Source organism: Nelumbo nucifera, chromosome 3 (genome assembly GCF_055504915.1).
Source record: "Nelumbo nucifera cultivar China Antique chromosome 3, China Antique-T2T, whole genome shotgun sequence".
Classification (NCBI taxonomy): Eukaryota; Viridiplantae; Streptophyta; class Magnoliopsida; order Proteales; family Nelumbonaceae; genus Nelumbo; species Nelumbo nucifera.
Window position 1 is genome coordinate 109,250,857 of NC_142651.1, and position 26,374 is coordinate 109,277,230.

Sequence of the window (26,374 nt, forward strand, 5' to 3'; positions counted from 1 at the left end):
GGGATCAGAAGGTGGATAAAGGATCATGAGATTCTAATGTCATCTCCTTGCTTCAAATTTTGGATGGTCTGTTTTTGGGCCCTTCTTCATTTATGGGCACATTTTGATCCATAGGTCTTTTAAAGGGCCTTTTCTTGCTCTTCTTTCTTTAAGGTCCTATCTTCCTCTTCCCCCTTTGTGCAGCCTTTTCCAGTCAAAGATGTGTGGAGTAGTTCTATCCCTCCCAAAGTTGGGGCTCTGTGATGGGAATTCTTAAATGAAAAAAGTTAATACTATTGATCCTTACAGAATTTAAGGCCTAATTGTTGTTTATCTCCTATTTGGTGTATTCTTTGCAAGGCTTGTGGTGAGAGCTGTTATCACTTGCTAATCTCATGTTCATATGTGGCTTGTATATGGAAACGGTTCTCTATACTTGTGACTTGCTAATCTCCATCTTTACTGATCCAACTTTAATAAAGAAAAGAAAAGGTGAAGAAAAGGATAAAAGAAAGAAAGAGAAGAAGAAAGGAAGAGAAAGAGAAGGGAAAGAGATGAAAAGGAGAAGAAAAGAGGGAAGACTAGCAAGAAGAAATCTCATACACCTCTCCTTACCATCTACCCAGGTTGTATTAGCATTCTACTAAAGCTGAAATGACTATAATACCCTTAAGTAAGTTACAACAGACATAAGAGAGAAAAATGACATGGAAAACACAATAATGCCCTTGCCAACTAATTCTAACACTCCCCCTCAAGCTGGATGGAGCATATATATCATAAAGTTCCAACTTGTTACAAATATAATCCATCCTTGAGCGATCTACACTTTTTAGTAAAAATATCAGTTACTTGGTCTTCAAATTTAACATAGGGAGTAACAATCTCTCCGCTTGTTACTTTCTCTCTCACAAAATGGCAATCAACTTCAATGTGTTTAGTCCTTTCATGAAACACTGGATTTGAGGCAATATATGTTGTAGCTTGGTTGTCACAAAACAATTTAATGGGTTGACAAATTGTGATATTCATCTCCTGAAAAAGATGCTTCAACCAAACTAGCTCACATGTTACTTAGGCCATTGCTCTGTATTCAGCTTCAACACTACTCCTAGCAACCACACTCTGCTTCTTGCTCTTCCAAGTAATGAGGTTTTCATACAAGAAGGTACAATAACTTGTAGTAGACTTCCTGTCCATCGGAAACCCTACCATAGTTTTCAAGGTGCCAAGGCGAGGCTGGGCGTTAGGGGATGCTTTGTCGCCTAGTCGTCTAGGCGTCGCCTAGGCGGTGGATTTTTTTATATAGAAAACATAGATCCTAGGGTAGTTCCCTAGGTACCATAGCCAAATTTCCATAATAATTATTCATAAGAAAAGTATAGAGTTCATGTTTAAGTATAGAAAATCAACATATTCATGAGAAGAAAAAAAGAAGGAAGAGAAAATTCAAAAAATATAGGGGTTGAAACCCTTACTTTTGTTATAGGAAAGAAAAGAAGAAATGTGTTGATTAGACAAAATTTTAAGTTCTTCCTTACTTATTGGTTCAGGTATAGTTCTAGTCGTCGCCTTGACAACTATGTCACTATGTGGACTTGATGCTCTCCTTATGCGGGAGAAAACCTCGGACAAGGATGGAAGATCACGGCTCCCTAAGATTTGGGCCCACATTGGTCTAAATTCGGACCTCAACCTAGATAAAAATCTTGCCACATCTAGATGTTCTCTTTGTTCTTGTTGAGTCTTCAAATCAGTGGATAGGGTTCATAAACATTAAGCTCATTCCTTAAGCTTTTTAGAGAAGCATGGTATTCTTCAACACTTTTATCTCCTTCTTGAAGGGAAAAATAGTCTTGGTATAACTGGTAAATTCTTGTGACATTGTCTTGTTCAAAATACAATTGCTTGGCATGGTCCCAAATCTCCTTGGCCATGTCTAGAAACATAAGGTTCACACTAATGTGATTCTTCATACTATTCCAAAGGGATGTCATAATTTGGGCATTCTCTTGTACCCATTTATTGTACCCTTCTAATTCACTTTTCAATTGACCCTCCTCGATGTACTTCAACTTGCCTCTTGCAATTAGAGATACCTCAACCGACTTGGCCTATGGGATATAAATAGTACCATTTAGTTTAATTGTAATTAATTGAGAAGTCATGAGATCTAATTGCACAACTACTATAGGTTTAGTGCTACTATTTGATGAAGCCATGAGTGAGAAGAGATCACTGATTTGTCACCCAGGCAAACTGTCAAACAGCTGGTATGCAACTATTGTAATGCACATTTTTCTCTAGGAAAAACACCAAGAATCTTCAGCCCTCTACTTTAGAAACACTTGGGAAAGATGTGCACACTTACCACAAGGTGTCACCACACCACAAACCACCACAAAATCACCACACATCAAGGAACACCTACCTCACAACGCAAGAGTCGAGACATCACAAGGCTGCCCTCTTTGAACTGCCAAATAGAGGGCTCTTAGAAAAATACCACCAACTCACACAACACTGCAACTTGAGGCATTAAAGCCTCTTTTCCAAGTGGTTGATCTGTCCTCTTAAGTCCTTTTCCTCTCCAACAAAGAATAGAGAATACTCTCTATTCCTAGGGCACAAAAAGTTGAGACGTGAACAGTTCCGTGAACAGTACAATCGACCTCAAGGCTTTGGTACCATGTTCCAACTTTAATAAAGAAAAGAAAAGGTGAAGAAAAGGATAGAAGAAAGAAAGAGAAGAAGATAGGAAGAGAAATAGAAGGGAAAGAGAAGAAAAGGAGAAGAAAAGAGGGAAGACTTGCAAGGAGAAATCTCATTCACCTTTCCTTACTGTCCACCCAGGTTGTATTAGCATTCTACTAAAACTGAAATGACTACAATACCCTTAGGTAAGTTACAGCAGATATAAGAGAGAAAAATAACATGAAAATGACAACAATGCCCCTGCCAACTCATTCTAACAATTCTAACATTTACATCAGTGGCCAACGAAGAGGGCAAGAATAATGTGGAGGTGCACATGAGCAGCAGTAGCATGGATTGCGTGGAATAAAATGAATGCAAGAATTTTTAGAGATCAAGAGAAGCTTGGAGGCGATCATTGAATGTATATCAGTGAGGGTTTCTCAATGAGCGGAAACTCTAGACATTTTTTTCCTTCTATTCAGTTGATGTTATACTTAGGAAATGGAAGGAGGTAGCAGACACATCAGTAATGAAACCCATAAAGGTCATGGAGTAGGTACCCAAAAGAAGGTTTCATACAGTTAAGCCTTGATGGTATTAGCATTGGAAACCCAGGATAGATGGGTGTGCGGGGGTGTTTATGAATGAGAGAAGTAATGTAGTTGCATTGTCTCTAGGGCTAATCGGTTTTGGTGATTTTTTTGGTAAGTGAAATTTTTTGAGAGCATTAAATGAAACACTACAATCATCCCTTGGAGAGGCACAAACAAATTATAACTGAGCCCAATACAATTGATTTGCATTCACCCCTTGTTTAGCTAAAACATCTGCATTCCCATTAGGCATTAGCTGACCTCATCCAAATGATCTTTAGGTTCATTTCTCTGGTAAACCATTTGGATTTCTTCATCTCATCCCTAAAATACCACATTACAGATTCTGGTTCTTTTAGTCATCCTACCACCATCTTTGAGTTTCCTTCAATCTCCATATTTTCCATGTTCAAGTCATGTGCAATCTTTACTCCTTGTAAAACAACAAGCAATTCAGCCCTGATGGAGTTACCCTCACCCACTAAACCAGAAAATAGAGCTATATAATGTCCATTTTCATCTCTCATCACCTCTCCAACTCCAGAAGGGCCAAGATTGCCTTGGGTACTCCCATCAAAGTTCAATTTCACAAATCCTGCAGATGGAGACTTCCATACTACCTCCACTCTTTTTTAGAAGTGCTTCTTGCCACATCTCTCTAATTCCTCCAAATGCCATCAAAGGAGAACTGCGAGAAAGAGTCCAAAGTTCTCATCCAATGAATTACCCTGACCATCACACATTTATTTTCTGCTTCTTTACTTCTTTCCCTTTCTGAGAAGATTCCAGCATTCCTTTCCTTCGTCCAAACTACACATCTCCACATAATTGTTTCTCTACACTTAGGCCAAACAAAGGTAGAATGGTCAAGCAGCTTTTCCACCTCCTTTGGTAGATTCCACCTGTGCCCGAACATAGCAAAGAACCATTCCCAGATGTATACAGCAAAAGGGTAAGAGATTAGTAAGTGTTAACAATTCTCTCCATTAGGTTTACAAAAAAAGCACCGGTTTGGGGAGATGCACAAGTGGGGTCTTCTTTTTTACAAGCTATCCATAGTGTTGATTCTATGATCCATGGGGGCAGAAGTGATGGTGATGACAAAGGTGTTAGAAGGAATGTTTTGAAACTGTCATTGATGGGGGAAATTGAACCGTTAAAACTGTCACCCGGTGTCAATTCTGGTCCAGGTAAGCCCCAAACCCAAGAATTGGTTGGAAACTGTTGGCTTGATAAAGACCGTTAACTCAGGAAACTTTTGGAGGCAATATCATTGTGCTCAGTGGTCAAATTTTTTTTTCTATTTTTTATTTTTTTATTTTGGATAACTTTTAGCAATCTATGTGTCTTGGCTCACTATTTTTTGCCAAAAATGTCTTTGTTTTTGCCTCAAATATCATTTTTTAGCCTTGCTAATTTATAAAAAATTTAAAACTAAAATAAAAAATATAAATTAGATGTGTGGTTGAACTGCTAGCTTGTGACCAAGGGGAAAAATGGGTCAGCCTCCAGGTCCGTTTTTAAAACACTGGTAAGAAGAGCAAAATAACATGCCTTCTCGGAAGAGTTATGGGTTTGACTCCTATTGTTTTTTGGGTGTAGTTGGAATCTACCAGCAGATGTATGCATGATTTTTGACCACCTTCTCTTGGCCCAGAAAAACAGGGAGAGTCATGTGGAGATGTGCTTGGGGCAATACAATGCAAGAATCTTCCAAGAAAAGGAGAGGAACAGCCTTGATTTGAAGGATTGTGTTCCGAATAGGGCAATACAATGGCTAAAAACCACGGGGCTCTTTCAGCAATTCTCTTTTACTGATCTTTGAAGAAACTGGATGGCAGTAGCAAGCTGTTCCTCCAGTTAGATCAGGGCAGCTATGAGGTGGATTCCCTCGCTTGCAGGATCTGTGAAACTGAACTTTGATGGGTGCAGCTTAGGCAATCCAGGACCTTCTGGAATGGGGGGAGTGTTGAGAAATCAGCATGGAGAGGCAATCTTGCTATTCTGGGGTCATCTGGGACATGGAGATTCCGTTAGGATAGAATTACTAACCGCTGTACAAGGGGTTCTTTTTGCAAACCAGATTGGGTGGAGCATTTGATTATTGAAGGGGACTCCAAGGTAGTGGTGGGCTGGCTGAATAACCCCCAGAATGCTGCTTGGGGAGAGGCTGAAACTCGTGTCTCCCTGAGGGTTGTATGAGCTTTCATTCTCAAACCTTTTATGATTTAATAAAATTTTGTCATTTATCAAAAAAAGGAGCAAGATAACATACAGAAATTAATCATTTAAGGGGATTCAAAGGTGGGAATAGGATGGCTGATGAATTATGAAGAAGCTCTCTACACAAGTAGAAATGAAATTAAGAGGATTGGATAGTTGACAAGGACTATCTGTAAGTGCAGTGGGTTCAAAGATCACCAACTCTGTGGCTGACATTCTAGCTAAGCAAGGGGTTGTGAGGGAACAAATGTTTTGGGCTAAGTTGTAATATTAATGAGTGGGTAAGGGTTTGGTCTTTGTGAAATAGAATGTAAAGTTATACGTATTATTTTCCTTTTAATGAAATCCCTGTTATTCACTGATAAAAAAAAGAAATCCCTGTCATTCATAAAGGAGAGAAATAACCCCCTGCTTCAAGGAGGTTTAGTAGCAGGGAACTAGTATTACCATATTTCAAACAGAAAACTAAGAGTAAAACTGCCCACAGGAGATTAAACTGATAAACGTAAAGACGAGAGAAAGAAAAACAACCTTTGCTGTCTCTGTGTCCCTTTGGATCTGAAACCCCCGCTTAAGGGCTTGTGTTATTGCTCCATTGACAAGAGAATCAGCTAGTTATTAGCTGACTGTGTTTTCTACCTGAACAATCTCTTTAGTAGGATGGCTAAGGCCTTGACCTCTCAAACTTGGATTAAAGAACCAAAGACATTTCTCAGCCAAGGTCATCCACCTTATCACCACTTGGCAGCCCGCCCCCCCTTCAATCAACTGGCTCAAACCTGAAAAGTAGGCTAACATCAAGCCTTCTAAGAGAGCAAGTAAATCTGCTTTAGGGGAGTTCCTTCCCCTAAAGGAGCTAAAAACTCAATGGGGTGCTACCTTCGCAATTCCTAGAAGTGCCACCCACCCTGGAATTTCCAGGGTTGCCTTAAGAGAAACCATCAAAACTAACCCTTCAAGTGCAACTTATATCTGATTGATGTGACTTCTTTGCTATCCACCAGATTCCACCCTCTTATCATGGAGACCATTATGACTACCTTGAACTCTTCTGAGATAGGGGGCCAATGGGCCATTATCCCTGCAGTGAGGTTAATGAGCACATTAACCTTTTTTAGTGTCATTGGTAAAAGTATTGGCATATTTCTCATTCCTCGCAGTCCAATTGCCATGGTTCATTGTTTTTTTTTTTTGATCAATAACTGAAACTTCATTAAATCATCATGGTTCATTGTTGTTAAATTGGCAAGAACTAAGGAGTTGAATTGTTGCATGCTTATTGTTGAAGGGGATTCAAAACTAGTTATTGTCTGGCTGCAAAAAGAAGAGAATGGTCTATGGAAGTTTTCTAATGAAAGAAGATTGTTTAAGCAAAATGCCATCTCCTTTGTGGATACTCTTGCTAAGCAAAATGCAGCTCTTTTGTGGATACTCTTGCTAAGCAAGGGGTGGGAAGGGAATAAATGTTCTGGGCTATGTTGTAATTTGTTTTTTGTTTTCCCTAGGGGAGGGTTAAGAGGGTTTACCTCTCCCTTTTTTCCTTGTATTCATTTCTTTAATTCTAAATGAAAGCTTTCTGTTATTGATAAAAAAAGGATGGGATTCAAAAGTAGCTTCTTCCTCGACAACACTTTCTCCCTGGAAATCAATACAGGTAGTATACCTAATTTTCATCAGTTTCACTAGATTTGGTGTGGGATGTGTGACTCAAGGTTTGCTGAAACCCCTCTTCAATATGCTTTCCCTAGCCTATTCTCTCATTGTCTAACTATAAACAACAACCTATATCGAGGTTTGTTACATTTTCTCCTGCAGGGGTACATTGGGATTTTGACTTTAGAAGGGGACTGTGGGATGATGAATTTGAGGCACTTACTCAATTGTTGGATAAACTTCAATTAACCTTTCTGGATCGGTCAGTGGAGGACACTAGAGTGTGGTCTTGGACTCCTAATCTAGGGTGCAACGTTTGCAGGTTAAGGTTGGGATTTTGTCAAAATTTTAATGGGCAAGCCTATCCCACCTAAAATCTAGGCTTTGTATTGTGAAGTCTTTCTTGGTAAGGTAAACACTAGAGATATGCTCCAGAAAAGAAGGCCAAACAAATGCTTATTGCCTCACATATGCTTCCTTTGCTTTGCAAGTGGTGAATCCTTATCTCATTTACCACTTTCTTGTCCTTTTGTGCTTTGTGTTTGGGATCTTTGCTGTTCTCTTTTTTGGCTATAGGTGGTCCTCTTTGCAGGATGTAGTGAGCCTCTTTAGCCCAAGCTTACTAAGGCATCCAAGAAGGAGAGGAAGACTTATGTGGAAAGCAATTCGCGCTGCAGTTGGGAGGAAAGGAATGGGAGGATTTTCAATGACAAAAGTAGAATGAAAGGGGAAATGGTTGAAGTAATAAAAATTAGAGCATCACACTGGGTAAAGACATTTGTTCTCTTCAAAGAATTTTCAGTGACTGAAATCTTGAGGACCTGGACTGAGGTGACATCTTCTAAAAAAGGAAAAGGTCTTTGTGGAGTGGCAATCCCTAATGGCTCACAAAATAAAATTAATTTTTGATGGGAGTTCCATGGGGGAGTACAGTAATGGCAGGTATTGGAGGAGTATTTCGAGATGGTTTGGGGAAAGTTTTGGCTATGTTTTCAGGACCCTTGTGGCTAGGAGAGTCACTAAAGACAGAGCTGATGTCATTACTTCAAGGGTTATGAATTGCCAAACAATCAAATTTTCAGCAATTGGAAGTAGATGGAGGTTAAAAAATAATCAATTTGGGGCCAGGAGTAAGCAGCCAGCTTGTGCCATGGATCTATAGGCATGAGTTTAGGCTGTGCGTTTGTTTGCGGTGTAAATACAAAACTACACCGATGGAGTTTAACAACGGTTAGATGTTTGAGTGTAAAAAGCGAATCGGCATTATACTCGTTTTACAGTCTTGTGTGCTTTGATGATAGATGTAAGCATAGCGTCGTGTTTTTGTATGCATTTGGAGAATATTCATCAAATGCAAATATCCACACTCCCCAACTCTCTCTCCTCTCAATGACGAAATGATTTCAGAACTCAGAAGTCTGAACTCTGAAGTTGAAAGTATTTCCTCCGTTCTTGGGTTAGAAAAAAGAGGGAAAATTTGAGTTCCAACTAGTTCCAACACAGTTTGATCATAGGCGTTGAAGCTTTGACCAGCAAATCTGAATTTCAACAGTTTCAGAAAATGCTTTCCATGTGTAAATCTGTCAAAAACTGTCTTTGACATTTGTTGGGTCTCATTTCTCTACACTCGGCTTGGCTTCTGATACTTGTCCTGTTTCTTTGCAGATGTTTATAGGGAAAAACAAAACTCAGAACAGACATCTTTAGTTAAGCTCTCGCAAAGTCTATAGTTCTTTTGCAAAATACTACATCTGGTGTTGGTTCTCTGCGATAAGGAAATCAAAGCCATAGGGAATGATCTTTGTGACAATTCTTTTGTTCAGCTTCATCTGTTGTCTGATCTTCAAGTCCTACACTTGCTTCCTCTATTCCTATGTAAAATATCGCTGATCGGTAATGTGTATCTAACCCAAAATTCTGCAACAATCTTTGGTAAGGAAAGAGGAATAGAAAAGGGGAACATGAAAGTAAAAAATCAAATAAATAACATTAGAGGAAAGCAGTAAGAAGGTGAAATTACTAGATATTCTTTGTTGGTGGGACCGTGGGTTTCCTAGAAGAAATCAGAGAGATTTCTGTATGACATCTTTCACTTATCATATATGACTTTTAGAGCTTCAGTCAAAATATAGTAACAAAGGAGAAATGGGGCTAAAAGTATTTCAAGTTAAAATGGGTCTCCAAGATAATCACCTCTCAACTACATGTACAATGGAGAAGATGGAACCAGATGCACGACGGATAAGATGGAGAAGAGAGACGCCGACGAAGAGAGAAAGAAAGCGAGATGCTGACCGAGAGATGCACGGCGGAGATGCAACGACACCGATGAATAGTTACCACCATGGGAGCAGTTCAGAGATGGAGAAGAGAGATGTTACTGAGAGTACTTTTACACCGATGGAGAGACGAAAAAATTTTTACATCGATTCTTGATGTAAAAATATGTCGAAGAGGTTGTTTACATTGATATTCATTGTTGTTTTACACTCCATCCAAACAGCCGCAAAACCGGACCGGAGTGTAAAATAACAATGAACCGATATTTATACTACTTCCAAACACAGTCTTAGGGAAATAGAAAGCATCAAGCAGGAGCTGGACATAATGCTTAATTGGTTTAGAAGGTCATAAAATGGGATGGTTGATACTCTAGCAAAGCAAGGGCTATATAGACAACAATTGTTTTGGGCGATATTGTAACCTTGTAGCTTTGTTGGGTAATACTTTAGCAAAACAAGGGGTATATATGGGTGCATTTACCCTTTCGTTGTATTGACCAATTTCATATTTTAATATAATTCCAATTTTCTTGCTGATAAAAAATATTGAGATATATAAATATAAATTTTAGTTCTTCCATCATTCTTCAATGGTTATTGTGTCCCGATATCTTGCAATTTATATAAATCCTTGAAGTATGTTTTTTTTAATGTTTAATAACTCATTTATAATTATATTAAACTTATATATATATTGTTATTAACATATATTTTTAAGATTTATTTGAGTTTACTAGTGTATCCATGGGTATCTAAGGCATATTGCAATACGTCTCTTAAAATTGCCTTACCGATGCATCTTGCGATTTGGATACTTTGAACCTTGGTCCTATATCACGTTGAATAGCTTTTAGTTGTTAAGCACATTGCCTTTTACCTGCATCACCCCTCTTTATTGCTTGATTGATGCAATAAACGGTGTTTATGCATAAGCAATACAATGCCATTACCTATATTGGATCAATAGGTGGTCAAGAAGGGCCATGGCCTAGATTGGCAATTTCCATTATACTCCTTGATGCTTGAAACCATGTTCTCATGCTTTTCAGCCTTAGGTTTTACTATTGCACCATCCAATGGCCTCCAAGAAATATCCTCAAATGTGTATGCCATAATTTGTGGTAATTTGGAGGGGGAGCACATTAACATGACCCCCATTTAAAATCAGTAAAAAGATTGATCACATCCCAACATCCCAACTTTGATAAAGGGGACACATTCTTGATCATTTTTTGAGTTTTCTTTCTTTTGGAAATTATAGAGCTCTCGCTGTACATGATCTGTGCATGTTAAAGACACACTTTTGTATTTGATTAAGGGCTTCTCGCCCTCCTCTTTTCATTAATACAATACCTTCTTATTATCTATCAAAAAAAAAGAGGACACACTTTGATCATTAGTCCAACAATACATTTTTGTGACAAAGTAACCTTTTGCATTAATGTTGATCTCTATGGATAGGGATACCTTTTGTCTTATAAAAAAATAGGATGCGCTTGAATTGGTCCTTTTCCCATTCAAGATGGCGATTTGTAACTTAGGTTTTGCAAATTCTTCTTGTTATCAATCAAATTATGGTGTTAAAATTCTTCTCGTTTCCTCCTAGAAGTCATTTGAAATTCTCCATACCTTGGTTATTTATCTTCCATGTTTTTGTTTCAGGTGAAGGTGCACCCATGAATGAGCTTGTGGATTTCATAATTGCTGCTCAAGTAGCTGGAGGATCAGGGAGGGACACAGGTGATCCCACTTCTGGCCATGATGGAAATAATGAGGTATTTTAGTCTCATAAATGATGCTTATGTTACAGTTGTTTTGTTTCTAAAGTTGTGTCATGCACGTTATCATGGTTGTGTATACAGAATTTGCTCAACCTTGAATAATTGTTACATCATATTATAAGCTAGCCTGTAATAATTCCTTGTTTACTCTAAGAACAACTTAAAAATGATTATTAAATTAAGACATGTCAAACCAAGGGAACCCCTAATTTTATTAGGGCTATTTAAGAAATATGCTCTGCACTCTTTAACTTGATCTTTAAGAAGTAGAACTTCCAATTTCTAAAATCAAATTGACTACAATCAATTAAATTGATCTAAAAATTTTCAAAATAACATAATTGCATTACTATACCCAACTTCAATTTGTAGATGATTTACTAATTCTCTATGAAGGGGGAGATCTTGAGAAGATGAGAAATCTAAAGATGTTGGTGAAAAGATTTGAAAGGATTTCAAATCTGAGAGTCAATCTAAGAGTATTGTAGTAGGTATAAAATTGGAAAGTAGAGAGGTGGTGGTGATTGCGGACTGTTTAGAATGTTCTATATCCACTTGGCCTATGACCTAATTGGGACTCCCTCTAGGAGAAAACCCTAGGGAAAGTAGCATTTGGTGCCCGGTTGTAGAGAAATTTGAAAAAGATTGGCTTCGTATAATAAGAATTTCATCTCTTTGGGAGGTAGAATCACCCTAATTAGAGTCACTCTTGCTAACCTATCATCTTATTTCTTGTTAGCCTTTAGGATTCCTTTTAGGGAAGCCAAGAAGTTGGAGAAATTGGTGAGGGATTTCCTTTGGGAACTGGGAGAGAGCAGGAAGGGTCATTTGATAAAATGGGAAGTGGTGTGTAGGATAAAGAGGAGGGAGGTTTGGGAATAGGTAGCCTTTGGGAGGTAGAATCACCCTAATTAGAGCCACCCTTGCTAACCTATCATCTTATTTCTTGTTAGCCTTTAGGATTCCTTTTAGGAAAGCCAAGAAGTTGGAGAAATTGACAAGGGATTTCCTCTGGGAACCGGGAGAGAGTAGGAAGGGTCATCTGATAAAATGGGAAGTGGTGTGTAGGAATAAAGAGGAGGGAGGTTTGGGAATAGGGAACCTTTTGCAAAAGAACACAACATTATTGGGAAAGTGGTTGTGGAGGTGGCCACTAGAAAGAGGGAGATTGTGGCACAAGGTGGTAGAAAGTATTTCTGGTCAATTAGAGAACAAAGGGATGCTGGAGTATCTTGGCGGGCTACATTGGCAACACCTTGGAAGGCAATTAATAGTATTCTCCCTCAATTTCGTAACTTTGTTTGGTATGATGTGTGTGTTGGTACTTCAGTCCTTTTTTGGGAGGATACTTGGGTTGGAGTGGCTCCTTTGAAGGACCTTTTTCCATCATTGTTTATTGTCTCTTGATATAAAAAAGAGCTTGCTTATCTAAGGGATGCTTGTAATGCCTATACCTTCATAATTAATAAATATTCTCATTCATAAAGAAAAAAGAGTCTGCTTCAAAATTCTTTCCCATTTGGAAACTCCTGTGGCACCAATTTGGGATTTTGGGTTTTGTAGAGGATTAAGGGATGAGGAGATTGAGAGTCTAATTCACCTTTTGAGTTGTCTTAATAAAGTTTGTTTGGACCCCTCTGAACCAAACAAAAGGATGTGGACTTATCGGCCCTCTGGTATTTTCTCCTGTGCTTCGTTCTTTAAATTCCTTTGCCAATCTTTGTCTCAATAGATTTTCCCTTTTAAGGAGGTTTGGTGTAGGCCTATTGCCCCTAAGGTATATTGAATAAGCTAGTCTTACTTTAGTTTAGTGATGCAAGGGCAAACATGTAATTTTACATTGTTTTATTATTTGAGTGGTTGCCCTAATATAAATATCAAAAAGGCTGGCACGACCAGCTGAGTTTTTTCTCTCCAAAACCTTTTTCTCCTTTTCTCTCACTATTCTGAGATTCTGCTGCGTGTTTACCAAGAAAACATGGTATCAAAGCGATAGATCTAGCCTTAGGAGCAGTGGGATCAGTCCTTTTCTTTCTTCAGCTGCTTTCTTTGTCCATTGGTGATCGAATCAAAGAAAAGGGACTTCTGGTTAATGTGAGGAGGCTTGCTGTGTGATTCTTCCTCTCCCCTCTTGGTTGTGGGCCCAAAAAACACCAAGGGGAGGGAAGCTGAATGCTGTTAAAGTTCTTTTTTTTTAATTTTTTTTTCTCTTTTCTCCTCAACTTTGTGGATCAAATTGATCCTTTTGTACTCAGGTGAGTGGGTTATGTGGGTCTAATGACTTATGGCTGTTGTGACAGTGTTTCCTCTCAACCTATGTGGAGCGAGTGATACTTCTTGTGCCCCAAAAGGTGGGCTGTTCAGGTCTGCATGTTCTGTAACTGTTGTGACAACAGTTTTTCTTTCCTTAGTTCCTATTGAAACTTCAGTGGTCGTGTGAAAAAAATTGATGAATTGTTGTTTGGAGGGACTGGTCAGACCTGATTTTTGTTATGTTTTTTGTACATTTGATTTGGCATGTAAGTAGAGAGTGACATTGTTCCTTGCAGCCGAGGGAGAGGTCCTCTCTTGTCGGGTAGTGTTTGATCATTATGGGCTTAGAGGTTAAGTGTAAGACCATTGAGGGTAATACCTGATGGGCTAATTTTGCATCTGCCCACAGTCCTTGGGTTTTCATAAGGTGGCTGGACCCAACGACCATTTAGTGTAAATGTTGGGCCCATTAAGAGCCCATGGTGATGGACTTAGGGGTTCACTGTCTCCTACAGTGAATTCGACCAGGCCTTGTAACAAAGGCTGGGCTGAACCCATGTGACTGATGTGTAGATCGATGTAAGGGTCCCACGCCATACAAAGAGAGCCAACTGGGCAGCAGGATAAAGGTGTAAGTGAGCACATAGGCTTAATGGGCCTAAAGCCCAATTCGAACTAGGCTGAAATTGGTTAATTAAAAGGTGGCAAGAATTGATTTATAATTTGATTAGGATTAGCTGAAAGGATAAGATAAGTCTTATCCATTTAAGAGTCCAGATCCAAATATCAAATTTGGATAAAGAAACTCTCTCCTAATTAGATTAGGAGGCTGATTCAAAGAAGACTATAAATAGGGGGTGAATTCCTCAGTTTTAAATACAACAATCTGCAGAATTCTCTCCTTGTTCTTGCTATCCCTACCCAGTTCGATCTTCACCTATCAAGAAGAGTTCTTGATATTTTTTCTTGCTTGAAGAAATAATCTGAAGTCGTGCTCACCAACCCTTTACTCCATTCTTGCTGAAGAGCTATCCTGCTGATCCTGCTTCACTACGCACTGTGCTATCTTCAGTGAAAGCGGGTTTTGGTTTTCTCCTTGGGCGTGGACACCTTCATTGGGAGTTACTGTTACTTCGTATCAGGTATATCCCTCTCCTCCCTTTGGTTTTAGATCTAGTCCGGTTTTGTTTCAAGAATGATCCTTGAAAATGCAGTTTTCTAAAATACGGAATGTGATGCCCAGACGGGAGAGAGAAATTTTTTGAAATTTCGCCCAACCTTCCTCCAGGGTTCGGCCATCCATATGATGGATCTCTCATCCCTTCAATTCCTTCAAGAAGAGTGACTTCTAGAAGAAAGTTGATGATAAGGATAAGCTATGGTTTACACATTGTCAGAAATCTAGACATACTCGGTATACATGTTTGGAACTTCATGGGAAGCCAAAATGGGCCCAGGAGCTGAGTAAAATATCAGACCAGAATAAGAAGCTCGGACAACAAGGTCAAAAGATGTTTAATTTCACAAACTTAGCTTCTCAGGAGCCTCAATCATCTACCACTACCATGAGCCCTTCTGTGATTGATCCTAGGGAAGATATCATTAATTCTTTGCGTGACCATTTGGAGCTATATGGGAGGGCAATCCATCAGATGGAATTTGCTCTCCCCCTTCAACTTCCTTTGTGTCTACATCAGGTAACAGTAATTCTGCTACAGCTTTCCATGTGTCCTCACATCCCTTAGACTCTCCTTGGATAATAGATTATGGAGCCTCGAACCATATGACGGGTAGGTCCAATTGTTTTCTATGTAATCATCTATTATCTGGTCGGGACAAGGTGAGACTTGCTGATGGTTCTTTCTCCAACCTAGCTGGTCAAGGAACCATCTGCCTTCCTCTTGGACTCACCCTTTCTGATGTTCTACATGTTCCAAAGCTACCTATAAACTTGTTCTCTGTTAGTAGTATAACAAATTCATTAAACTACTCAGTAACCTTTTTCCCTTCCTCTTGTGTGATACAGGATTTGGCCTTAGGGAAGATGATTGGTAGAGGTCGTATGGTGGATGGTCTTTACATGCTAGAGAATAAAGCTAGTCTTGCGGCTATCGAGTCTAAGAGTTTGTCTAGTAAGAGTCAAGTCCATTTATGGCATTGTCGTTTGGGTCATTTATCTTTTGAATCATTGAAAGTTTTGTTACTAGATTTATTTAAGTTAGTGTCAATGTCGGATTTCACATGTCAAACTTGTCAGTTGAGCAAACATTGTAGAAATCATTTTACTTCAAGAATTAATAAATCTGGTTTTCCTTTCCACGTTGTTTATTCTAATGTCTGGGCCTTGCTACTTTACCATTTGAGTATGGCTATAAGTATTTCATTACGCTTATTGACGAGTACTCTCGATATACATGGGTGCATCCTATGCGGTCCAAAGATGGAGTACCCAAAATCATTAAGGATTTCCAATGCTTGATATTCACTCAATTTCAAATGGAGATCTAAATTTTCCAATCAGACAATGCCAAAGAATACTTTCATGGCGATATCACGGAGTTTTTTGCTTCATGTGGATCCATACATCGCAACTCTTGTGCTAGAACCCCCCAAAAGAATGGTGTTGCCGAAAGAAAAAACTGCCACCTCCTTGGAGTTGCTTGTGGGTTACTGATACACATGAATGTTCCTAAACATTTTTGGTTGGATGTTGTGTTGTCTGCTGCTTATCTTATCAACCATATGCTATCTCGCTTGTTAGGGTACAAGACCTCCCATAAGCTCTTGTTTCCCAAGGCTCCTCTCTCTCTATCCCTATTTGTGTGATTGGTTGTCGTTGTTTTGTCCAATGCCTATCTCCTACTCGTGGTAAACTTGATCCTCATAACATTTCCTATGTATTCTTGGGTTACCCTTCTTCTCAAAAGGGTTATCAGTGTTTTGACCTCGTTTCCAGGAAATACTATGTGTCTATAGATGTGTCTTTCTTTGAGAATGACCATTTTTTCTCTATTTCTCCTCAAGGGGAGAGTAAAGTGGAGGAGAAACGGGGCGCCCTTTGAGGCTCGCCTTGCCTAATCGCCAAGCAGTTTTGTACTATGTATTGTAAAATACTTTTTTATTCTTTATTTTTTGACATTATAATTATAAAATTGGCGCTATTAAACTAAAATATTCATTTTGTGTTTAAATACTAATTTGTTTTTATTATTTTCTTATTTGTTAGGATTTAATCATTACAAACATTTCTAAATGCTGTATTGAACCCTCAAAGACTTTAAAACGTGAACCAACAAGTAAGGAAGAACTTAAAATTTTGTCTAATCAACACATTTTCTATACTTAAACATGAACTCTATACTTTTCTTATGAAAATTATGAATAATTATTAAGAAAATATGGCTATGGTACCTAGGGAACTACTCTAGGATCTATGTTTTCCATATTAAAAATCCATCGCCTAGGCGATTAGGCGACAATGTGCCACCCTAACGCCCAACCTCGCCTTGGCGCCTTGAAAACTATGCTTGGGTCATTGACTTGGGCATTAAACCATATGACTGGTAAGTCAAATCTCTTTCAGACCTACACTCTTCTCTCTAGAAGGGATAAAGTGAGACTTGCTGATGGGTCTCTATCCACCATTGCTGGTCAGGGATCTGTATCCCTTCCTGATGGCCTTGTCTTGTCCCATACCCTTCATGTTCCTAAACTTCCTATTAATTTGTTATCTATAAGTAGTATTACTCAGTCCTTAAACTGTTGTGTAACTTTTTTCCCCATTCTTGTGTTTTCCAAGATTTAACCTTGGGGAGGGCGATTGGTAAAGAAAATATGGTTGATGGCCTATACATCTTGGAGAAGAAAGCCGGTCTTGCGGCATCAACCCTTGTGAGTCTTATGAGTTAGTCAATAAGTCGGTCTACAAACAATCAACTATGGTTATGGCATAATCGCCTTGATCATTTATCCTTCAAGTCTTTGAAAGTTATGTTTCCTGAATTGTTCAAGTTAGTGTCTATTACTAGTTTACATTGTCAAACGTGTCATTTGAGTAAGCATTGTAGAACAACTTTTTCATCAAATAATAAAATATCTACTTTGCCTTTCCATGTTGTCTTTTATGATGTTTGGGGCCCTGTAAGCATACCTACTAAGGGTGGGTACAAGTACTTTATCAACTTTATTTATGATTATTCGGGATACACTTGGCTATATCCTATGCATTTGGGAGAAGAGGTACCCGAGATTGTGCAAGATTTCCATTGAATGGTTTTCACTCAATTTCATGTTGAAGTCCAAACTTTCCAATAAGATAATGTGAAGGAGTATTTCCATCATGACTTAGCCGAGTTTTTGTCCTCTCATGGATCTCTTCATAGAAGCTCTTGTGCCAAAACACGATAATATAATGGCATTGCTGAAAGGAAGAACTGCCATCTTGTCGAAGTTGCCCGTAGTATGATGCTTAACATGCATGTTGTAAAACGGTTTTGGGTTATCCCTCTTCCTAAAGGGTTACAAATGGTTCAATCCGGTCACACATAAGTACTTTGTGTCGATGGATTTGTCCTTCTTTGAATCTGAAGCCTTGTTCCAAGCCTCTCCTCAGGGGAGAATAGTGTGAAGGAGGATAGGCGAGCTCCAGCTCCTCAAATTCCTCTTCCCTTTATTCCTGACTCTTCTCCATTCCGTGTCTTCTTGAGGCGCTGCAAGGGACAGCAGAACTCAAAGGTTGTGGAGCTACTTGAGACTACATCCAGCACCATCTGACTTCTTGAAGGAAAATCCAGGTACCCTTGTTTCCATTGATATTACTGAACCTATTGCTATTGATGATTCTACTAATGATCTTGATGTCCCAACTTCTCATAGAAAAGGGGTTCGATCATGTACTACTAAGCATCCTATTGCTCAGTTCTTGTCCTATGAAAACATTGCTCCCTCATGTCGTGCCTTTTTGACTGCCATTGATTGTGTCTCCATTCCCAAAAGTGTTGCAGAAGTCTTATATATATCTGAATGGACAGAGTTAAGGAGCCAGTGGGATGCTAGTGGGTATTCACAGTAAAGCATAGAGCAGATGTGTCGGTTGAGAGGTATAAAGCCAGGTTAGTTGCAAAAGGGTATACTCGGGTGTATGGGGTTGATTATGTTGAGACATTTTTTTTGGAAAAGGTAAAGTAATATTTATTGAGAAGGAAATACACACACGAGGCTGAAATCAATCCTAGAATAGGCTGATTGATCTAATCAGCAATTATAGAAACAAAATGAACACTATTCGGATTATACTATCCTTGGCTATTTACACTATTTGGATTATACTAAAATGAACACTATTCGGATTATGCTATCCTTGGCTATTAACTTTGATTGGGAGCTCCACAAACTGGACATCAAAAATGCATTCTTAAATGGGGATCTAGAAGAAGAAGTGTACATGATTCAACCTCCTGGGTTTGTAGCACAAAGGTGTGAAGGGAAAGTTTGCAAACTAAAAAAATCTTTATATGGTTTGAAACAATCCCCAAGGGCCTGGTTCAATAGATTTCACTTGGCTCATCAGCAAATTGGGTTCAGGCAGTGCCAATCTGACCATACTCTATTTGTCAAGAGAAACCAAAAGAATGTTGTGGTAATATTTGTCTATGTTGATAACATTGTGATTATAGGGAATTGAGACTTTGTGATTAAAAAGGTCAAAGAATCCCTTGCTATGCAGTTTGAGGTGAAAGATTTGGGACAGCTACGTTATTTCCTTGGTATTGAGGTTGCCCGCTCAAAAAAGAGCATCTTCATTTCTCAAAGGAAGTATGTCGTAGATCTTTTGCAGGACATGGGAAAGTTAGGAACAAAGCCTGTAGATTCTCCTATTGAGGAAAACCATCGGCTTGGTGATTGTATTGGAGAACCAGTGACAGATGCCAAGAAATTTCAAAGGCTGGTAGAAAGACTTCTCTACCTTTCAATGACTCGGCCAGATTTAGCTTATGTTGTTGGTGTCTTTGGTCAGTTTATGCATGCACCAACATCCTCCCATTTAGAGGCAGCTGAGAGGGTACTCAGGTATTTGAAGAAATATATAGGAACTGGATTACTTTTGAAGAAACATGATCATATGAAAGTGGAAGTCTACACGGATGCAGATTGTGCTGGAGCAGTTGATGATAGGAAATCAACTAGTGGATATTGTACTTTTGTTGGTGGAACTTTGGTCACTTGGAAAGCAAAAAACAAAGTGTAGTGGCCAGATCTAGTGTTGAGGCCGAGTGTAGGGCGATGGCACATGGAGTTGTTGAAGTACTATGGGTAAAGAATTTGATTGGAGAGTTGGGCCTCTCTGTTGATGGTCCAGTGTCTCTCTACTATGACAACAAGGCAGCCATTAATATTGTTGCCAATCCAGTTCTTCATGACAGGACCAAGCATATTGAAGTTGACAAGCACTTCATAAGGGAGAAACTTGAAAAGGGGGAAGTTTGTACTCCTTACATCAGTTTCAAGGAACAACTAGCTGATGTTCTTACGAAGGGTCTTCACTATTTACGGCATAATAAACTATGTGACAAGTTGGGCATGATTAACATATATGCTCCAACTTGAGGGGGAGTGTTGTAATGTGTAGCAGCCTGTGGCCTAGTAGGGGCATTTCTGCCTTTTTCTCATTGTATTTGTTATGAGCTGTCGCCCTAAGTATAAATACTAGCTTAGGTGCTGCCATCTTGAGACTTTTGAATAGATTTTTCTCTCTTCCCTTTTCTCTCTTCCCTCTTCTCTCTTCTCTCTTCTCTCTTCTCTCTTCTTTTTCTATCGAACTACAAGAACAAATAAGAACCAGAACTGATCCATTTGTTAATCAGGACAAAATCACAGAAGAACTGATATAATCAGTTCAGTTGGGTAGAACCGACCCATTGACATCCCTTACTCCATGCCTCTGCGATTAAGATTTTCCATACTGCATTCCACAAAAATTTCTTTTTGAGAGAAGGTAAAGTGTGTATGTGTGTGTGCGTGTAAGTATATTTCTGTTACTGAGAAAAGGGAAAATCTCCCTTTGCAGAACATAAAAGCCACTTTGGAAGACTTCAACCTTATAAGCATTCCCTATCATAGGACAGTCTCAGTCTGTTTTGACAACTTAAAGAAAGCTGTTATCAGTGATCCACAGCCTTTGAAAGATAAAAGATTCCTGTGCAACAAGATTGACAGTAATCTGAAGCAATTCTTGGTAAATGGTGTACTTTAAGCACTGGAAACAAGAATCAATTTGGTAATATTTACCATAATATATTTACTGTAGGGGTTGGTACCTAATACCATTTGATGTTGTATAGAAAGGGTGTTTGCTCTTAATGGTGCAGTAAATACAATCTTGGTGGTTCTGTTATGTTTGGCATTTCAAGTAATGTTGGTGATGGTGCATATTCATATGCATATCTGACTTGAATTTGTTGAATACATGCTTCTTAATACATTTTTATTAATACATGTTTGGCATTAGTCTATTTATTAATACATGTTTCTGAATGCCACTTGAATTTGTTGTCCTCAATACTTGCATAGGCAAATTTGAAGGGTTCTTAATGCTATTTATTCCTCATCTCAGGAAATTACCACTGAAGCTTTGTTTGGGACCATGGATAAGACACTTCGCTTGCTTGAAATGGGTTTCTCGGAGCATGAAATTTCATCAGCTATTGAAAAATTTGGTAAATGATTCTCATCATATTTTGTCTACTCAAAAGCATGAACTCAACCTTAACAACATGGACAGCTTGCATAGGCCTAAAATTGATATTGTGATGATGTATAAGCTTTTCCTCAGTAGGAAGGAATAACTTATCTATGTTTAGCTATGTGCATTCTTTGTGACTTGCCTGATATATGATGTTTTAGCTACAGACTTCCCAAGAAATTGGCAATAAATGGACTAGGTTTAAATCATGACTACATTTTATTTATTTATTTGTTTTCTTGTATTTTCAAGCTACTGGTGATTTGTTATTTTGTTCTTGGTGGACGCTATGCATTGCTCTCAGGGATTTTTTTTTTCAGTCTTTTGGTGAAAATAGAAAAGCAGTTAATGAACCTAAGTAGGCCAAGTTTCCCTTTGAAGTACCAATTTGATGTTTAGATTGTGCTTCCTTTAGCACAGAAAAAATCATTGAAGATGCAATCAACTACTTCTTTGCGGATCATTTCGGAGGAAAATGAATTCTAGAATGTTCTCCAATAAAACATGTAAGGAAGTATAGAAAAGATTGGAGGACAAGAGCAACTCTACAATATACTGTCATCTAGACGTAAAAAATAGCATGCCTGGTAAAGTCTCTACAAATGTATTGTTGAAGTCAAAAAGTGCCAAGTCTCAGTCCATCAAAAAACTGCTAACATCTGCACATAGCTTCAGCAAAGGCCTCTATAAGTTATAAATTAAACGTTATATTCCTTCTTTTTCCTTGTCCCCAATAGATGGAAAAAGGAATTATGGATCATAGAGTTGAGCCCCTTCTTTTTCATGGACCAGGAGAATAACTTCACAAATGGAACTCCCAAAGCATTAAGGTGCTTAGTCAATTGAATTTGTTAGTCTTCTAGCAAAGCAATATCAAAAGATTGAACAGAATTTTCCTTGAGGTGATGCTGTGGTCTACTTGGGATGAGTGGATTACTGGAAATAAGAAGCAAAATTCAGGAGTGATAACTGAACTCGCTTGGCATGAATGATATCATTAAGAAATTGACAAAATTTAGCTTCCTCTAGTCACCAACAAAGAGATGACTTGACAGCATTGGTCCCCTTCTCGTATAGGCACCTTAAAGCTAGACTTAATATATGCTTTATTTATCTAGGATCTTCAGGAGTTAGGGGCAGTGAGTTTCTAGAAGCGACGAAGGTGCACTCGTTACATTCTAAGATATGGTCATTTCTGCAGGATTGTGGTTGCTGTCTGTATTTGATTTGATTACTTGTCATTGGAGGTGGAAGGTGATTCCCAAGAAGTAACCAGATAGATGAGGGAGGGCAGGGAAAGACCCTTGGATATATTGCATTGTATGGGGGAGGTCAGATCCTTGGCTTCAAGAGTGAACATAATGTCCAAATTGGTTCAAAGATCAGATAACAACTGTGGTTCTCTAGCTAGAGAAAGGTGTAGATCAGAAGGATTAGTCTTTAGGTTCTCTTTGGGAAGTTTACTTGTTTATTCTGTTCTTCCATGTTACGGGATTACTACCTTGTACTTGTTCTTGCTGATTTTTCTATGATCTCTTCGATCTTGTTCTTGATAAATAGTATTAATAACTTCGCTATATAGGCCACTTGTAGCACAGGATTTATGAACAATTACTCATGGTGCTGTTTCTTAACTTTGTCGGGTGGTTTCCTAGGAATATGAGGCCTTCTAAAATTGCAGTACATAGAGATTAAACCTCGTTTAAGTTTGTGCATTCATTCCAAATGCTTCCATGAATTTCAGGTTCAGATATTCCAATTTGGGAGCTTGCTGACTCGATTTTTGCAAATCAAATTGCTGAAAGCGGTGTTGGAAAAGATGAGGTCTGTCTCCTAGAAGCAGTAGCTGTGTTTTTTAATAGAGTTTATTTATTTATGTTTATCTTAGCTTATATAATTTATTTATTCAGTTATTTATCAAAAACATTATTTATTCAGTTGCATTGTTTGATTTTCATATTAATTTCTTTCTTTACATGCATCTAAGTGTCAACATGGATGCCTGCACCTCAACATTCCATGGATGATCTAAGATTTATTATCTGTACATTTGTACAGTAAAAAAACCTGCTATAAGAGGGATTGGTCGTTGAGGTTGCATTATTCCTATGCTGCTTTTTCAAGGTCATCCTACTTGCTATTTGTATGATATGCATGTTTCATGGTTTACTTCCATAATATGGCTTTATAGTCTAAACTAAAACTGTGGTTGCTCTGGATGCTTTATGTCACAGTTATTTTAATTTTGTTCTGACTTCTGAGGATTACTTTCTTGTTTCTTTTATTAATAGTTCTGCTTCTTTACTCAAGAATGTGGCTATTCTCCACTATTGGTGCAGGATCTATCAACCTATAACAGTATGCACTGTTCACACACTGAAAATGAGGGGAATTCTCTAGGTAGTTCGATGGAAGAACGTGTCAAACGCCGTTCTTCTGAATCCCCAATTAGGGAGACTGGGGCATCAAGTTCAAATGTTGTTCCTCCTATAAAGGACATGAGCTTTGAGACGAATCTTAAAGGGAAAAAGCCAAAACATGAGTATGTAGATGATTCAACTGACTTCTTTTGCCCTTCCAGGCCAGAAGCAAAAGGAGTTGAACCCAAAATCAATAGCTATCAGATGCCTTTGCCAAAAAGAGAGCTCCATCAATTTGCAGAACCACTTGATAGATTAGAAACCCCACAGCTGTCCAAACCTAACCCGTGTAGGAGTCTTTGTCAGATGGTAGCTAGACCTCCATATTTCTTTTATGGAAATGTTGTGGATGTCTCTCAAGACTCTTGGACCAAAATATCTCAGTTCTTGTATGGTATTGAGCCGGAGTTTGTGAATACACAGTTCTTCTCAGCCTTGAGTAGGAAAGAAGGCTATATACACAATCTTCCTACTGATAATAGGTTTCATATCCTTCCGAGGTCACCCATGACCATTGAAGATGCATTACCACATACAAAGAAATGGTGGCCATCATGGGACACAAGGAAACAGTTGAGCTGCATCAGTTCTGAAATTGAGGGAATCCCTGAACAATGTGAGAGACTTGGAAAGATGTTACTTGATTCACAGGGGATGGTTTCAGTGGAACAGCAGAGGCATATCCTTCATCATTGCAAGACATTAAACCTAGTATGGGTTGGGCAGTACAAATTGCGTACAATTGAGCCTGATCAATTAGAACGCATTTTGGGCTATCCATTGCATCACACACAACTTGCTGAGTGTGGCTTAATGGAAAGACTTGGAACACTCAAGCGCTGCTTCCAGACAGACACTTTGGGATATCATCTTTCTGTCTTGAAGCGAATCTTTCCACATGGTTTGACAATGTTATCCCTTTACAGTGGAATAGGAGGAGCAGAAGTTGCTTTTTACCGGCTTGGTGTTCGTCTTAAAGGTGTTGTTTCGGTAGAAGAATCCATGGTAAATAGAAAGGTTTTAAAGAAATGGTGGCATAACTCTGGACAAACTGGGGAGTTGGTGCAGATTGAGAACATCCAGAGGCTGACAAGTGCCAAGATTGAGAGTCTGATCAAACAGTTTGGTGGTTTTGACTTGGTTATCTGTCAAAATCCATGTACTTCTGGAAGTTCAAAAGTGGCTGCTGATGGTATAAACTTTTCAGGATTGGACTTCCCACAATTTTATGAATTTGTTCGTGTTTTGCAACGTGTACGAAATACAATGGGGAGAAATAGATGACAGTCTTCTGTTTTGCCCCTCTCAACTCTGGTATAAACATGTAACAATTGATACTTTCGTAGGGCATTTTCATTGTCTGGTTTGATGGGATCTTCCTTTTCCCATTTCCTGTGTGATAAATCATACTTGGGGAAACCATCAAAGTTTCCTCTAATCCAGTCCCATCAGGAAGCTAGTTACCCTCAATGGTACATGTTCCCATATTAGTGACAGTCCTGGGATTAAGGCAATCCAAATGTTGATGAGCTTATATTCTAGGTCCGGTTACATAATAATTGTGGAAATGGAAAGGGACAAGCCCTTTTTGCAGTTCTTGCTTTACATTGGTAGGTATGCACAGAAGCTGCAGTAGTTGCAAGCATCCCTGTTATATATCAGTTGGTTCCATGGAATCATGTAACTGCAAAATTTTAAAACATGTTACATGTTATGGATAACCATTGAGAGAAATTTTACTGACCTTACTTGATGATCTCTTTTTACTTACCCACTGATCTTGGATTCAAAATTATGAATGTGGTGCAGAATGTGGGAGAAACCACTGTGGATCTAAAACTCAAAATGTTCCAAAGCGTATCTGCAATTGCTCTTCTTTGATGGTGATGAGCGGCATGGTTTGTCAGAATGATGCCTTCTGTTGCAGTCATTAATACGGATACAAAGCCTTCTAGCTTTTATGAAATGAAAGAAAGAAATTTAATCATATTCTGGCTCCTAATTTATTCTTAGAACCTGGAATTACTTTTATGGTTTACCATATCTGCCATGTCAATAGATGGATAAAAAAAGAAAATTGTATCACTTCCTTTAAACATCCAACCATCAGTTCGTTTGCTTTACAATTGTGCCCAGAATGTCTCCTAGTTGCCCCTTTTTAACAAGAAAATTTGCCAAACTGCTAGCCAATCTTTGAATTCATTATATTGTTAGATACATATCCGTTGAGATCCATTTGAAATGTATATATTGTGACAGGCTTTGGATATGCATGGTTATGGTGGAAAGATCTTGATATCTTGATATTTTGAAAACATCTAAGAAAACACTCACAAATCTCATAGATACATTAATAACACTAAATCCAAGGTTGAAATGGCTACTAACAAATATTGAACATATTCCTTACTATACTTACATGCAGAAACATTACATGTAACATTGATAACACTAACAAGAGATTCATTAATATGTTATTATTTTTTTTTAAGTTAAACTATCAGTTTATAGAAATGCACAATTAACCATCATCATCATCATCATTTAAACCTTGTCCCATCTATGTGGGCCGGCTACATGAATCCATTGTGTTCTGTACAATAGCATGTGGATCCTTAAAACTATTGGTGCTTAAATCATTTTTTATTATTGCCACCCCAATTTTTTCGTGGTTTGCCTCTACCTCTTTTATCCCCTTTATCAAGTCACTTTTTCTAATAGGTGTTGTAGGTGATATTTGTTTGCATGTAAC

At 38.5% G+C, this 26,374-nt stretch overlaps 1 protein-coding gene across 6 annotated transcripts in view; it reads left to right on the top strand.

The window, feature by feature from the left end:
- The window catches only part of DRM3 (S-adenosyl-L-methionine-dependent methyltransferases superfamily protein), a 41,788-nt gene extending 15,897 nt beyond the window's left edge, over nucleotides 1-25,891 (top strand). For all 6 annotated transcript variants that reach the window (XM_010272591.3, XM_010272593.3, XM_010272592.3 and 3 more), the window contains 5 exons: nucleotides 11,090-11,202; nucleotides 21,074-21,176; nucleotides 22,947-23,026; nucleotides 23,542-24,936; nucleotides 25,432-25,891. In XM_010272591.3, the coding sequence (XP_010270893.1) occupies nucleotides 11,090-11,202; nucleotides 21,074-21,176; nucleotides 22,947-23,026; nucleotides 23,542-24,906 (1,661 nt within the window). In that variant the 3' untranslated portion in view covers nucleotides 24,907-24,936; nucleotides 25,432-25,891. The remainder of the gene's footprint in view (nucleotides 1-11,089; nucleotides 11,203-21,073; nucleotides 21,177-22,946; nucleotides 23,027-23,541; nucleotides 24,937-25,431) is intronic.
- Nucleotides 25,892-26,374: the final 483 nt, after the last annotated feature.